Below are 13144 nucleotides of genomic sequence, written 5' to 3' on the forward strand. Positions count from 1 at the left end.
TTGGCTCATTCTTCCACAGTCTTCAAATCTTGAAGCTTCTGCGTGCCTCTTCTATGAACTCTGATCTTTAGTTCTTACTTTCTATTGGATTCAAGTCAGGTGATTGGCTAGGCCATTCTAGCAGCTTTATTTTCTTCCTCTGAAACCAACTGAGAGTTTCCTTGGCTGTGTTTGGGATCATTGTCTTGCTGAAATATCCACCCTTGCTTTCTCTTCATCATCCTGGTACTTTAGGTGTTGGGACTGAACCAGCTAATATTTATTTCCACTGACAAGGGGCAGGATTGCTTTCTAATTATCAATAGATTTCAGCTGGTGTCTTGTCTTTCCATGCCTTTTTGCACCTCCCGTTCTTCATGTGTTCAATAGTTTTTCCGTGTCATTCCATTTTATTACTAAATTTATGAACTTATTTGTTTTGTTTTCTTTGTATGGATGGATTATGTGGGTTGTTACCAACATCTGGTGAACATTTCAAGTCAACAGCATCTTTAGAAATATATTTACTGAGTTCAATACTTATTTTACTCGCTGTAAGTCTGAATATACAGATTAAAAGTGAATATATAGACACACACACACACACTAAAATGACTACCACTAATAATTCTAACTTCTACTATAAAACTAAAATTGCTGTTCCTAATTAAGCTATCAGACGACTGGTATTTACTTTTATTGTACTCTTCTTTCTTCCAGCTGGACCAAAAGCACTAGTGTGTGATCAGTGTGGCGCTCAGTTTTCCAAGGAAGACGCCCTGGAAGCCCATCGACAGACTCACACAGGTAGGACCCTTCTTGCCTCATCTAACCGCAAACCACTTCGCTAAATCACCCTAGTTAACCACAGTGGAAAAAACAACAGTCATGCCTGTACCGGTAGCAATCATGTTTATGACCCTATCAAAACTCTATTCTGATGGTCTTCTATAATTCAGCAGGGAAGGTTTCGGTGCCCTCTACAATTTCAGCCAATAATATGTGGGGTTACGGGGCAGGGCGGCACACCGCTTTGGCACAGCAGCAGTGCCATGTTTCACCAATCTCCATCACTTTGTCTAAACATGGCACGTACATGGGTTAGAGCGACTGTACTGAGTTACCAGAGCCTGTGAGTCATCGGCGCTCTGGCACGATCATTAACACGCCAACAGCGCTCAGCTGCCACCCTCCTGTCAAATATTCATATTTACTGACATCTGATGACTGCAAGGTTGGGTTTCAGTTGTACTACAGACATTTTAATAATCATATTTTAGGTGAGGTAAATAGTGTGCTCTGATAGGGGTTGGCATGGGATGATATATGGAGCGTAAACTTGTTTTTGCTGCTGCATATTTGAGTGTACTTTGTCAGGACACATTGAAGCATGTACGTAGGCGTTTAACTCTAGTCTAATGAAAATGAAAATGCTGTCATTATTTACTTAACCTGTTGTTTTTCATGTGTTATATTACAAGTCCTCAGAAGCCATATGATAGCTTTGTATGAGGAACAGCCAGAAATGATCCAAGACATCTTCCCCTCCAGTGAGCTGTTGACACAAGATCCTTTGCAGCTGGATCTTTGATTCAGTGAGTTGAATTCGAGAGCATGAACCAGCTGATTCGGTTCACAAATCAGACTGAAATTATTCATTCATGTATTGATCTGATTCGTTCATGAGTGAACCTTCACTGAATCAATGATTCGGTCACAGCGGTTCTCGGGTTAACAGCTCACTGGAGGGAATAACGACTTAAACTTTAGTCTGTCCTACAAAGAAAGGTATTCAGACTCGAAAAGAATGTGTGATTGATACTTTTTTGTCACTTTTGGGGCCTTCCTGTCAAAGTCATATGAACTGGTTTGGTAGCAATATCATTTTGAGTCCAGTTTGAGTTCCTGTCCTCACTCTAGTATTTCTGTCAATAAAAAAGAAAAGTAAATGCCACAAATGTTCCTTAATCTGCTTATATATTTCAGTCACAGAAAGAACTTGGCTACTTAAAGGAATAGTTCACTCAAAAATGAAAATTACCCCCAAGCCATCCTAAGCGTTTATGACTTTCTTCATTCAGACAAATAATGGACCTAAAAAAATGTCCTGGCTCTTTCAGGCTTTATAATAGTGGTGAATGGCTGTTGAGATTTTGAAGTCCAATAAAGTGCATCCATCCATCATGAAAAGTGCTCCACACGGCACCAGAGGTTTATTAAAGGCCTCTGAAGTGAGTCAGTGCACAAGAAAAAATATTCATATTTTTTTTAAACTTTATTAACTGTAATACCTACAGCATGCGAAAGTTTTGGAACCGCTTGCAGAATCTGTGAAAATGTGAATAATTTTAACAAAATAAGAGAGATCACACAAAATGGATGTTATTATTTATTTAGTACTGTCCTGAGTAAGATGTTTTACATAAAAGATGTTTACATATAGTCCACAAGACCAAAAAAATAGCTGAAATTATTAAAATAACCCCTTTAAAAAGCTTGGGAACCCTTGGTTCTTAATACTGTGTGTGGTAACTGTTTTTTTTTGTTTTGTTTTGTTTTGTTTTGTTTTGTTTTGTTTTTGTTTTGTGATGGTTGTTCATGAGTCCCTTGTTTGTTCTAAACAGTTAAACTGAGCACTGTTCTTTAGAAAAATCCTCCAGGTCCTGCAGATTCTGCATTTTTTGCCTATTTGAATCCTTTCCAGCAGTGACTGTATGGTTTTGAGATCCATCTTTTCACACTGAGGACAATTGAGGGACTCAAGCATAACTATTTAAAAAAGGTTCAAACATTCACTGATGCTCCAGAAGGAAGCACAATGCATTAAGAGCTGGGGGGTGAAAACTTTTGAACAGGATGTCCAAATTTTTCTTATTTTGTTGAAATATAATTTTTTTTCCATTTAGTATTGCAACAGAAGCAACAGAAGATACTTGCATGTTTCCCGGAAGACAAAATTAAGTACAATTTATACTGATCTTCAAATTCAAAAAGTTTTCACCCCCCGGCTCTTAATGCATCGTGTTTCCTTATGGAGTATCAGTAAATGTTTGAACCTTTTTTAATAGTTGTGTTCGAGTCCCTCAGTTGTCCTCAGTGTGAAAAGTTGGATCTCAAAATCATACAGTCAAGAATCTGCAGGACCTGGAGGATTTTTCTGAAGGACAGTGCTTAGGACTCATGAACAATCATCACAAAACAATAGATTATCCAGGTAACCACACACAGAACATTAAGAACCAAGGCTTCCTAAACTTTTGAAGGGGGTTATTTTAATCATTCCAGCTATTTTTTGTCTTGTGGACTATATGTAATCATCTTTTATGTAAAATATCTTAGCTTCCGCTAACTAGCATCCCAGCGGATGACGTAGGATGTAGGCATAGCACAAGCTCCGATGAGAATATGCTAGTCTCGCGACATCCAAGTTTTGTTTACAGCAAAGGAAAACCAGTTTCTTCTTGGCTTATATCGAAATCCTCTGACATCTTTTTACAAATCCTCCTTTTGTACTTCTAATTCGTGGCTTGTGTTTTGTTTGGCTCTCTGTGCTTTAGCATTCGTCACTGTGTTCGCCTACATCCTACATCATCCGCTGAAACGCCACTCTCTTGTGAATGTGTGTAAGACAGTTAGCGGAAGCTAGAGATTATGGGTAATAATTACAAAGCTTGGAAGAGCCAGAACATTTTTTAATATTACTCCAATTGTATTCGTCTGAAAAAAAGAAAAGCATATACAGCTAGGCTTCAGGCTGAGTAAATCATGTGGTAATTTTTTATTTTTGGGTGAGCTATCCCTTTAAGCCATGAGCTTAGATAAAACAAAATCAACCCTGCTCCAGTGAGCTGTTAACTCGAGAACCGCTGCAACTGGATCTCTGATTCAGTGATTCAAGATTCAAGAACTGGATCACACAAACAAGTTATTCTTTTGATCTAGTTTCAATAAACCAACTGATTCAGTTCACAAATTGAGCTGAATGATTCATGACTGAATAAGTTAACAGGTTAACAGCTCAATAGAGTGAATAACAACAGAAATTTCAGTCTATTCACAGAAAGCTATTAGACTTGAAAAGAATGTGCGATTGATATGGGAATGATACTTTTGGGGCTTCATAGACATAGTCTTATGAGTCAATTTCATTTTTCCTGTCTTCACTCCACTATTTATGTCAATAAAAGTTGAAAAAATGTCGCAAATGTCCCTGAATCTATGAAGAGTGATCTCATAAAGAACCTGGACACTTGAGTCCTGATTAAAAATGTCTCAATGTCACTTCAAAAAAAATATTAAACCAAGCATTTATTGTACATAAATAAAACACTTCACAAAAAGAAGTTTATATATGAATTGATAAAAAGTAAAGAGAATTTAGTTTTGAGAAACACTATAGTGCCAGTTGTTTTTATACTTATCTAACTCAATGACATTTGTAAGTGTTTGTTAATTGTCCAAATGTTTTCCCGGCCAATAGCAGAGCTCTAATCTCTATAATGTGTCCTATATAACCGTCACTTCCACCTGTAGTTTAGTTACTTATTGGCATATGAGACTGCCGTCAGTGGATACAGTCTGTCACAGGTATTCCAGACTGCACTAATTAATTTGCTCTCTGGGTATAAAAGCGTTTCATGGGGCTAATGATCCACATGTTGAGTCTATATAAAGGTTGAGTCCTAATTAAAACAAGGTGCCATACTTTTGTCATCTGCGTGGATTTGAGGTGCTAAATGTTTCCATGGCAGCCAGTTCACAAAGTCTCTGAATTTCCGTTGGATCCGAACCAGGAATCTGTAATATATATGTATTATTTTTACAGTAGGGTATGATGCTACTACAGCGAGGGTGCAATATCTGTCGCCTGTGTTCCGCAGGTAGAAAGACGATAACCCTCTCTAAAACGTTGGCATGTAACTGTAACTCGCTGTGGCACACACTGTATAAATACTTAATGCAAGTCGACATAGAGGTGGTGTTAACGATGCCCAGAATTTTATACCTTCTCTCCCAAACTTGTAAACATCCCGCTCTCCGTTTCAGTTTGGCAGCACATTTAGTGGAGAGGAGGGGAGGACATACCTCATCTATTTTGAGAAGCCTTTTTACCGCTGGGCTCCGGCCATCACTCACTCAGAGTAAAGTGAAAGATGTTGTCATCACTTACATACATTTTCTGGACTTAACCAAGCAAGAATTTTGCATTCTGCACAATGTGAGCCAAGATAACCTTCCTGTACGAAAACTCAAACTGTGAAGAAACACTAGGGCCTTGTTTTCATTTGAAGGAGATATTTGTTAACTGCATTAATAAGTGGAAACAAAATTAATTTCTAGGCCAATGGCATGCGAACTAAGAAATTTACCCTTTTTTTACCTGCCATGAAACTCTTTTCTATGAAAGCTCATTTCTGCCACTGAATAATTTTTTTTTTTTTTAAATGGAATCGCAACTTTTTATCTCGCATTTTCTCAGAATTGCTTGATACAAACTCTCAATTTTCACTTTTTTTCTCAGAATCGCATGATACAAACACAATTCTGACTTTTTTTTTCAGAATTTCATGATACAAACTCACAGTTTAACTTTTTTCTCAGAATCATACACTGCAAACTCACAATTTTTACTTTTTTTTAAAGAATTGTGGGATATAAACTTGCAATTTTTACTTTTTATCTCAGAATCGCATGATACAAACTCACAGTTCTGACTTTTTTCAGAACTGCATGATACAAACTACTAATTCTGACTTTTTTCTCACAATTGCATAAAACAATCTCAAAATTCTCACTTTTTTCAGAATTGCATCATACAAACTCGCTATTCTCACTTTTTTCTCAGAATTGTGGGATATAAACTCATGAAAGCAGGAAAAATATCAGAATTGCAAGACAAACTCGTAATTACCTTTTTTCTCAGAATTGCAAGTTTAAATCTTACAGTTTTGATTTTATAACTCGCAATTGTTGTTTATATCATGTAATTCTAAGAAAATATTTAAGAACTGTGAGTTTGTATCAAGTAATTCTGAGAAAAAGTCAAAATTGCGAGGTAAAAGGTCTCAATTACCTTTTTTTATTCTTTAGTCAGTGGCGGAAGCGGGTTTACACAGTTTTCACATTATATTTTCTAAATTTATAGTGCTATAAATTGCGTCTCTCAAGATCCTTTTGTTCTTCTTTTTCCTGTCATTTTTTCCCATATTTTATATAAACTTCTGATGATTAATTTTAATTAAAAAATCTTTGTAAATACAATAAAATAAAATTCTATACTATTTTGCTTAAAAGTTAAACAAGAAAACCAGTATGAATGCTGCAAGTGATTGTGGGCATAACAACATTATAATGTACAGTATGAAAAATGGATATTCATTTTGAGAATTAACATTGCTATTAAATTATTAGTGTTTTAAAGGATTAACTTTGAGTGTTAAATTACAGCAAAATGTAATTTAAAGGTGAAAAACGTTTAAAAAGGTTTACGTTCCTCATAACGTAAAGCAGCCAACTGATGAGTAACTTTGTTTATTTTACTAGCCACTTATTTCTTGCATTTGAGTATTAATTCTGACTCAGGCTTTAAGCAACTGCCCTCGAATGCCAGCATATGTAAGAATGTCAGAGGTGAACGGCCTGGTTTTTTGAGGTTTTTAGGGTTGCAAATAGAAAAGAGGATTGCAGAAGACCCATTGGGACGGGGGACGGCCGAAGGGGGGAAGCTGGTGGCATTTGGTGCCAGGACAGAGCGAGAGACAAACAACATCATGTGCTGTTGTTTACACTCAGCCACTGTGCTGTCATAGACGAGACCTACTAGAGAGCTGACCTACTTAAAAGCCTCCTAAAATAAAACTCACTAGTGTCTCAGGACCGATGCACTGGCGGGCAGGCTGGAAAGCAGGCCAGCACATCACAGCTTTCTTTTCCTCTTCTCCCCTCCCGACGGAGAAGCATTTTATCGCATCCTTCGCAGAGCAGAAATAAAATGTTATTAAAGGGGTTTTATTTGAGACCGGAATAGAAGCGATTTGCCTTTAAACGATTTTGGCCTGAGGGGCGACCGCTCGTCCATCTGTCTTATGTGCTTATGACGTCAGATTTCCTAAAACTCTTCCATCGCGCTGCACAGGAAGTGCCTTGCGTTTACAGTTGGGGTGAAGGCACAGTAAAATTACTCACCGGGAACACGTTGTGACTTTGGTGATCTGGCCCACAGAATAAACAGTGGTTAAACAAGAGCAATGTATCTCTTGTTGCGTTAATTATTAAGCAGACCCTTCCTTACTTTGCTAGATTGGTCCGTCTGCCTCTCACTTTGCACCCGAGCGAATCGCCGGGGTCATCTGAGGTATAGCCAATGTGTCAGAGTCATCCACACACACCAATCTGTCTGGAATGACCTGGTTATATTTAGTAAAATGCATTTAAGCTCATGTGACTTGAGTAATATGTTTTAAAGGAATCATTTACGGCAGCTTCATATGATAATGCATGTTTTTTCCTCGGACAGACGCACACTGTGGTTCTTAGAATCGTTCCAAAGCTGTATGACCTTCTTTCTTGTGTGGAACAAAAAAAGGTGACTTTTGAAGAATATCCTGACTGCTCTTTTCCATGAAAATGAATGGGGACTGGAACTTTCAAACCTTCATATAAGACACAAACACAGTCAAAACAGTTGACATCCTGCTTGTAATGTAAATTATTTTACCAAAATAAGAGGGATCATACAAAATGCATGTTATTGTTTATTTAGTGCTGACCTGAATAAGATATTTCACATAAAAGATGTTTACATATAGTCCACAAGAGAAAACAATAGTTGAATTTATAAAAATGACCCGGTTCAAAAGTTTACATCCTCTTGATTCTTAAAACTGTTTTGTTACCTGAATGATCCACAGCTTTGCTTTTTTTTTGTTTAGTGATAGTTGTTCATGAGTCTCTTGTTTGTTCTGAACAGTTAAACTCCCTGCTGTTCTTTAGCAAAATCCTTCAAGTTTTTCCACAAATTCTTTGGTTTTCCAGCATTTTGGTGTATTTCCAGTGATGACTGTATGATTTTGAGATCCATCTTTTCACACTAAAGACAACTGAGGGACTCATACGCCACTGTTTCAGAAGGTTCAAACACTTACTGATGCTCCAGAAGGAAACATGATGCAGTAAAAGCCTTCAAAACTTTTGAATTTGAAGATCAAGGTAAATTGAACTTACTTTGTCGTCTGGGAAACATGTAACTATCTCCTGTAGCCTCTGAAGGGCAGTACTAAATGAGAAAAATGTGATATTTAGGCAAAATGAGAAAAATGTACACATCTCCATTCTGTTCAAAAGTTTTCACCCCCCCGCCCCCATGGCTCTTAATGCATCATTTTTCCTTTTGGAGCATCAGAGAGTGTTTGAACCTTCTGTAAAGATCATTTTCTAAAGTTTTCTAAAATTTATATTAGAAAACAACCAATCGTTTCACTAGATAAGACACTTATTCCTCAGCTGGAATCGTTTCGAGCTTTATTGCAACTGCAGTTTGGACCTTCAACCTGCTGATCCCCATTGAAGTCCACTATACGGAGAAAACTTCTGAAATGTTTTCCTCAGAAACCTTAATTTCTTTTCAACTGGAGAAAGCAAGATATGAACATCTTGGATAACATCGTGGTGAATAAATTATCTGGGTATTTTTATTCTGAAAGTGAACTAATCCTTTAAAAGGGCTGATATTGATGTTGTATTCATTGATATAGACCTCCAAAAAACTGATTTTTCTACAATGACCCGACTGTAACTAAACAGGTTGTATTGGCCAGACCTCAGCAAGCCCGTACCCCCCACCGTCTCCTCTAAGACTGATTGTCTCAGTGGTGCTGCAGATTTCCCAGCATGCCCCTTCATCACACAGTGACTAATTCCTATTGTGTTATAACTTCAATGCAAAGAGATGAAGTCCTTTCGGCCCGTCAGGAGGCAGAATAAAACGCTCCTGGCATCACGGGGTGTCCACAGTTTTGGCTAAGTCGCTCATTGTTTGGAAAAGCACATATTCACGTGCACATCTCCGGCTGTGATTCTAGTGTCCGTGAGCTTTTACGAGCGAGAGAGTCAGAGCAGCAGGATTTCTATATTGCCCGTGTCTCTATTCAAAAGTTAGTGGTTGAAGTAGTTAGTATGTAATTAGATTCTGGAGATGTTTGCGGAGAACTTTAAGGAGAGCTGAATTAAACTGCAGTCTTTTTGTGTCGTTTACAATGTAAATAAGACTGAATCTCAGTGTGGGACTCAAAAGGAAAAAAAAAGTGACTTGTTTGTAGATGCTGGGATTAACACTTTAACTGTCTTCTGGTTTCTTGGAGACGTGGGTATTTGATTTTGGTGAAATAAATCTTCTTTAGATTCATTTTTGAGATATATTAAAATTAATATCATTATGTGTATATATATATATACCTGTGGTTTATCATTTTCACTCTGATATTGTGTAACATTTCAGTCTCGCTTGCAAAACCTGTCAGATTTCTTTCCAGTGGCCACACAAGAAACAGGATTTCACAATATGTCTCTGTGTCTTTATCAGAAAGAACCTCCTGTTCAGTGAATTAGCTTGGAACAGGTGAATCTACCCAGTTTGTTCTGAGATAAAAAGATTAGATGTATTTGTTGTGCTTGTTTACATAGTTGTCATGTTTACATCTCCTTCTCACTGTGGCCTTTTTATCAAACATTGCTTTCTGTTCAAGCAGGCTTTCTATTCAGTGACTAGACTGGCCAAGTCAGTGGCCACATCATATATATAACCTGTTTGATATAAAAGCATATAATGTCAAGCATATAAAAGGGTTAGCTTCTTTCATGTGCCTATATGAACTGATCCACTATAGGAGCATTTCCTTTTGTGTGTTTCACAAAACCTGTAATGAACATATCCAGGTCACATTATTATTTTATTTTATTTTATTATACTAAATTCATTTTATTATTGTTTGTTTTGTAAATTGTATTTATGCTCGTGTATCCTACCTCTTTCATTCGGCACAAGTCCAAATATTCCATAATATTTCCATACCTGTGATGTATCTGAATGCTAAACTATTAGGTAATTATAGGCTTTGTACTTCAGTCACGTTTCAACGGTGACGCTGAGGCGGTGCCCTTATGTTTGGTTCACTGTGTTTTGTTTTGATAAAGTACCAACTGCACTGTCAAGTTAGCTGTGCTGGAACTCATATGTTTTGTGTGTATGTGTGTGTATGTGTGTGTGCGTCGGCGCGATCACTTCAGCTGTTTCCTTATACCAGCAGAATCAAATTAAAACACTCCATTTATTGTCTTATTACTAATGCAAAACTGTAATAGGTCTACTTTTATTTGTGTACAGTCACAATGAAAAAAAACATTGTGATTTTGTAAAATAAACAAAACAAGTAGGATGTCACTTTCTGCCATTTGATTTTCCTTTCTGTGAACAAATTAAACGTGTCACAAAAATGAACTGAACCACAGCATATATAGGCTACATTACGTGTTGCATATATATTTCTATTATATTTATTTCAAGTATATTTCGAGTATTTATTCCTTGTACGCATGTCATGCAGATTTTATATATATAACATTATATAATGTAAAATAATATTTAGTATTTTCACATCTGGGTGGAAAATTTATATTTATATATATATATATATATATATATATATATATATATATATATATATATGTTTAACCTATTTTTATTTTTTTTTCTTAATGAATGAATAAATTTATTTATTTATTTATTTAAATTTAACATTAAGGCAGTAAACAAATAACACCAAAAATACTACCAGTAATAAAATGTAATAAGTAATAATACCATTATTATGTATAATTATTACTTCTAATTCCCAGTATTCTTATTTATTTATTTATTTATTTTTATTGTATTTTATTTTATTTAACAAATTGAAAGCAGTAAACAAATACTATCATGACTATCAATAAAATTTAAATATGTTAATAAACAATAAAATGTACAGTTAAATATTATTATTATTATTATTATTATTATTATTATTATTATTATTATTATTAGTGTGTCCAGATGTTTGGAATCTTCTTTTGATTCCCAGTATTTTTAGTAAATTATGTATTTTATTTTTTTGTTTGGTTGTTTGTTTATAATTTTATCTAAATTAAAGACAGTAAACAAATACTACAATGACTTAAAAAAATTAATTAAAAAAATAATAATAAAATGCATAATAAAATAAAAATAAATAATAATGATACTACTACTACTACTACTAATAATAATAATACTGTTATTGTTATTGTTATTATTATTATTATTATTATTATTATCCAGTGTGTCAAAATTTCAATTATTGCTATTAAAGTTGTTTATTTATTTATTTAATATGAATTAAAGGCAAAATGCTACCATGACTAAAATATTAATAATAATGTTAATAAAAATAGGATGTAAAAAGTAACATAATAATAATAATAATAATTACTATTATTAATACTAACACTACTAGTACTATTAATGCTCACAATACTAATGTTAATAATGCAGCATTTGATACTACTTCAATTAGGAGCCACAGTATGAATAATAATAATAATAATAATAATAAAGACATTTTACAGTAATGAATTTTTCTTTTGTATCATGTTGTTGACATGTGGGAGGCGCATGTACTTTACTGTCATGAAAATAATGTCACAGTACAAAATGAAATATGACCTGGACATGCTATTGACAGGTTTCATGAGATCCACCCATGCGTTGTCGTTCTATGGAATGTGCTCAGAATTTGTTTCATCAGCGTCATTTCATACATTCAACACCCAGCTTCTCTCAGAACTGTAAGTTGAGGTCTGAATTGTTCAGAGAGTTTTGAATTCCTTCCTCTTCCTAGAATGTTACACAAACCTGCTTGTGGTTCCTAGAAAAGTTTGATGTTCTCGCACTCCGCTTACTAGTGCTGTGGGAATTGGATTAAGTCTCTGGCCTTTCTTCTAATTCACAACTTTGTAGTCATCGGATGTCAAGGGGTCAACTGACCAGTGTGAAAGGCAAATCCACTCTCTATTGTACAGTGAGGGGCCGGAGCAGAGTTTCCCTTCAGCTGCCGGTCCTCTTCAGCCTGGGAAAAATGGGGGAGGCAGCATGTCAATTAGGAATTAATTTTCTACCGCTCTGAAAAGGTCTCAGCAACTTTTTAAAAAAGGCTTAATTGGCAGGACGATCAAATGGGGGTGATAAACAGTCTGCTGTGTCAATACATCAGCTTTGAGGTGTATTGATTTATAGACTGATAGAAGACAAATACATATGGCCTTTTGTACACTCCTCTGTAGTTTAATAGGATGCATTATGCACTCCAGTAAGTTTATATTTTATGTACTTCTTTAATTAAGGCTGTAGTATTAAAAGCCTGCATCTGAATCATTCTGTAATGTCATTAAATTTCTCATCTTAGCTATATCAAGCATTTTTGACTCTCGTTGGATGGAGACGCTAATGAGGTCAGATGCAAAAATGTATAAATGTTGCTCATTAGGATGGTTCAGACAGAAGCGTGACTCACAGTTAAGGGTTTATGTATGTGAAGTGTGCTGTGAGAGGGGTCATTTGAGGAAACCGTCTGCGTCATTAGTTGTTGTTACACAGTGCGCCCCCTGCTGGCCTTTACCGTGACACTTAGCAAATACCACCTCTCAGACCAAACAGATTGACAGTACTGAATAATTACATTGTCATACAAAAATAATTAAACATTGCATTAAACTTTTTGCTTTATGCATATCAATGCATATCGATGTATATTTTAGATGTATCCAGTTCAAAATTGAGTCTAGAGTCAGTGTGAGAAAGTTTCATGCCACTTGAAGCATCTAACACTCTTATAGCACTTCATCATGTTGCATGTGCTTTCATGCCTTGCAAATCTACACATTTGGATGTTATTATCACTGTTTTTTGATGTAGGAATTGTTAAAATTGATTTGTGAAAATACAGTTAAAATGGTTAAATGTATTTATTTAGTCATTTATTCTGTAAATGTAACTATTGTTTGCATATATTTTATTATTGTTTGTGTTATAAATCGTGACAATTCCAATAATGATTATGATAATTATGGACAAATTAGTTATAACTGCAATAATTAT

The 13144-nt window shown here is 35.4% G+C and overlaps 1 protein-coding gene across 2 annotated transcripts in view; it reads left to right on the plus strand.

The window, feature by feature from the left end:
* zbtb16b (zinc finger and BTB domain containing 16b) overlaps nucleotides 1-13144 on the plus strand; it is a 68549-nt gene that overhangs the window by 31747 nt on the left and 23658 nt on the right. For both annotated transcript variants that reach the window (XR_007829255.1, XM_051130093.1), the window contains exon 4: nucleotides 700-786. Coding sequence is in view for 1 of the 2 variants with exons in the window: in XM_051130093.1 (XP_050986050.1) it covers nucleotides 700-786 (87 nt within the window). In the remaining variant the exon portion in view is untranslated. The remainder of the gene's footprint in view (nucleotides 1-699; nucleotides 787-13144) is intronic.

Source organism: Labeo rohita, chromosome 15, assembly GCF_022985175.1.
Source record: "Labeo rohita strain BAU-BD-2019 chromosome 15, IGBB_LRoh.1.0, whole genome shotgun sequence".
NCBI classification, from domain to species: Eukaryota; Metazoa; Chordata; class Actinopteri; order Cypriniformes; family Cyprinidae; genus Labeo; species Labeo rohita.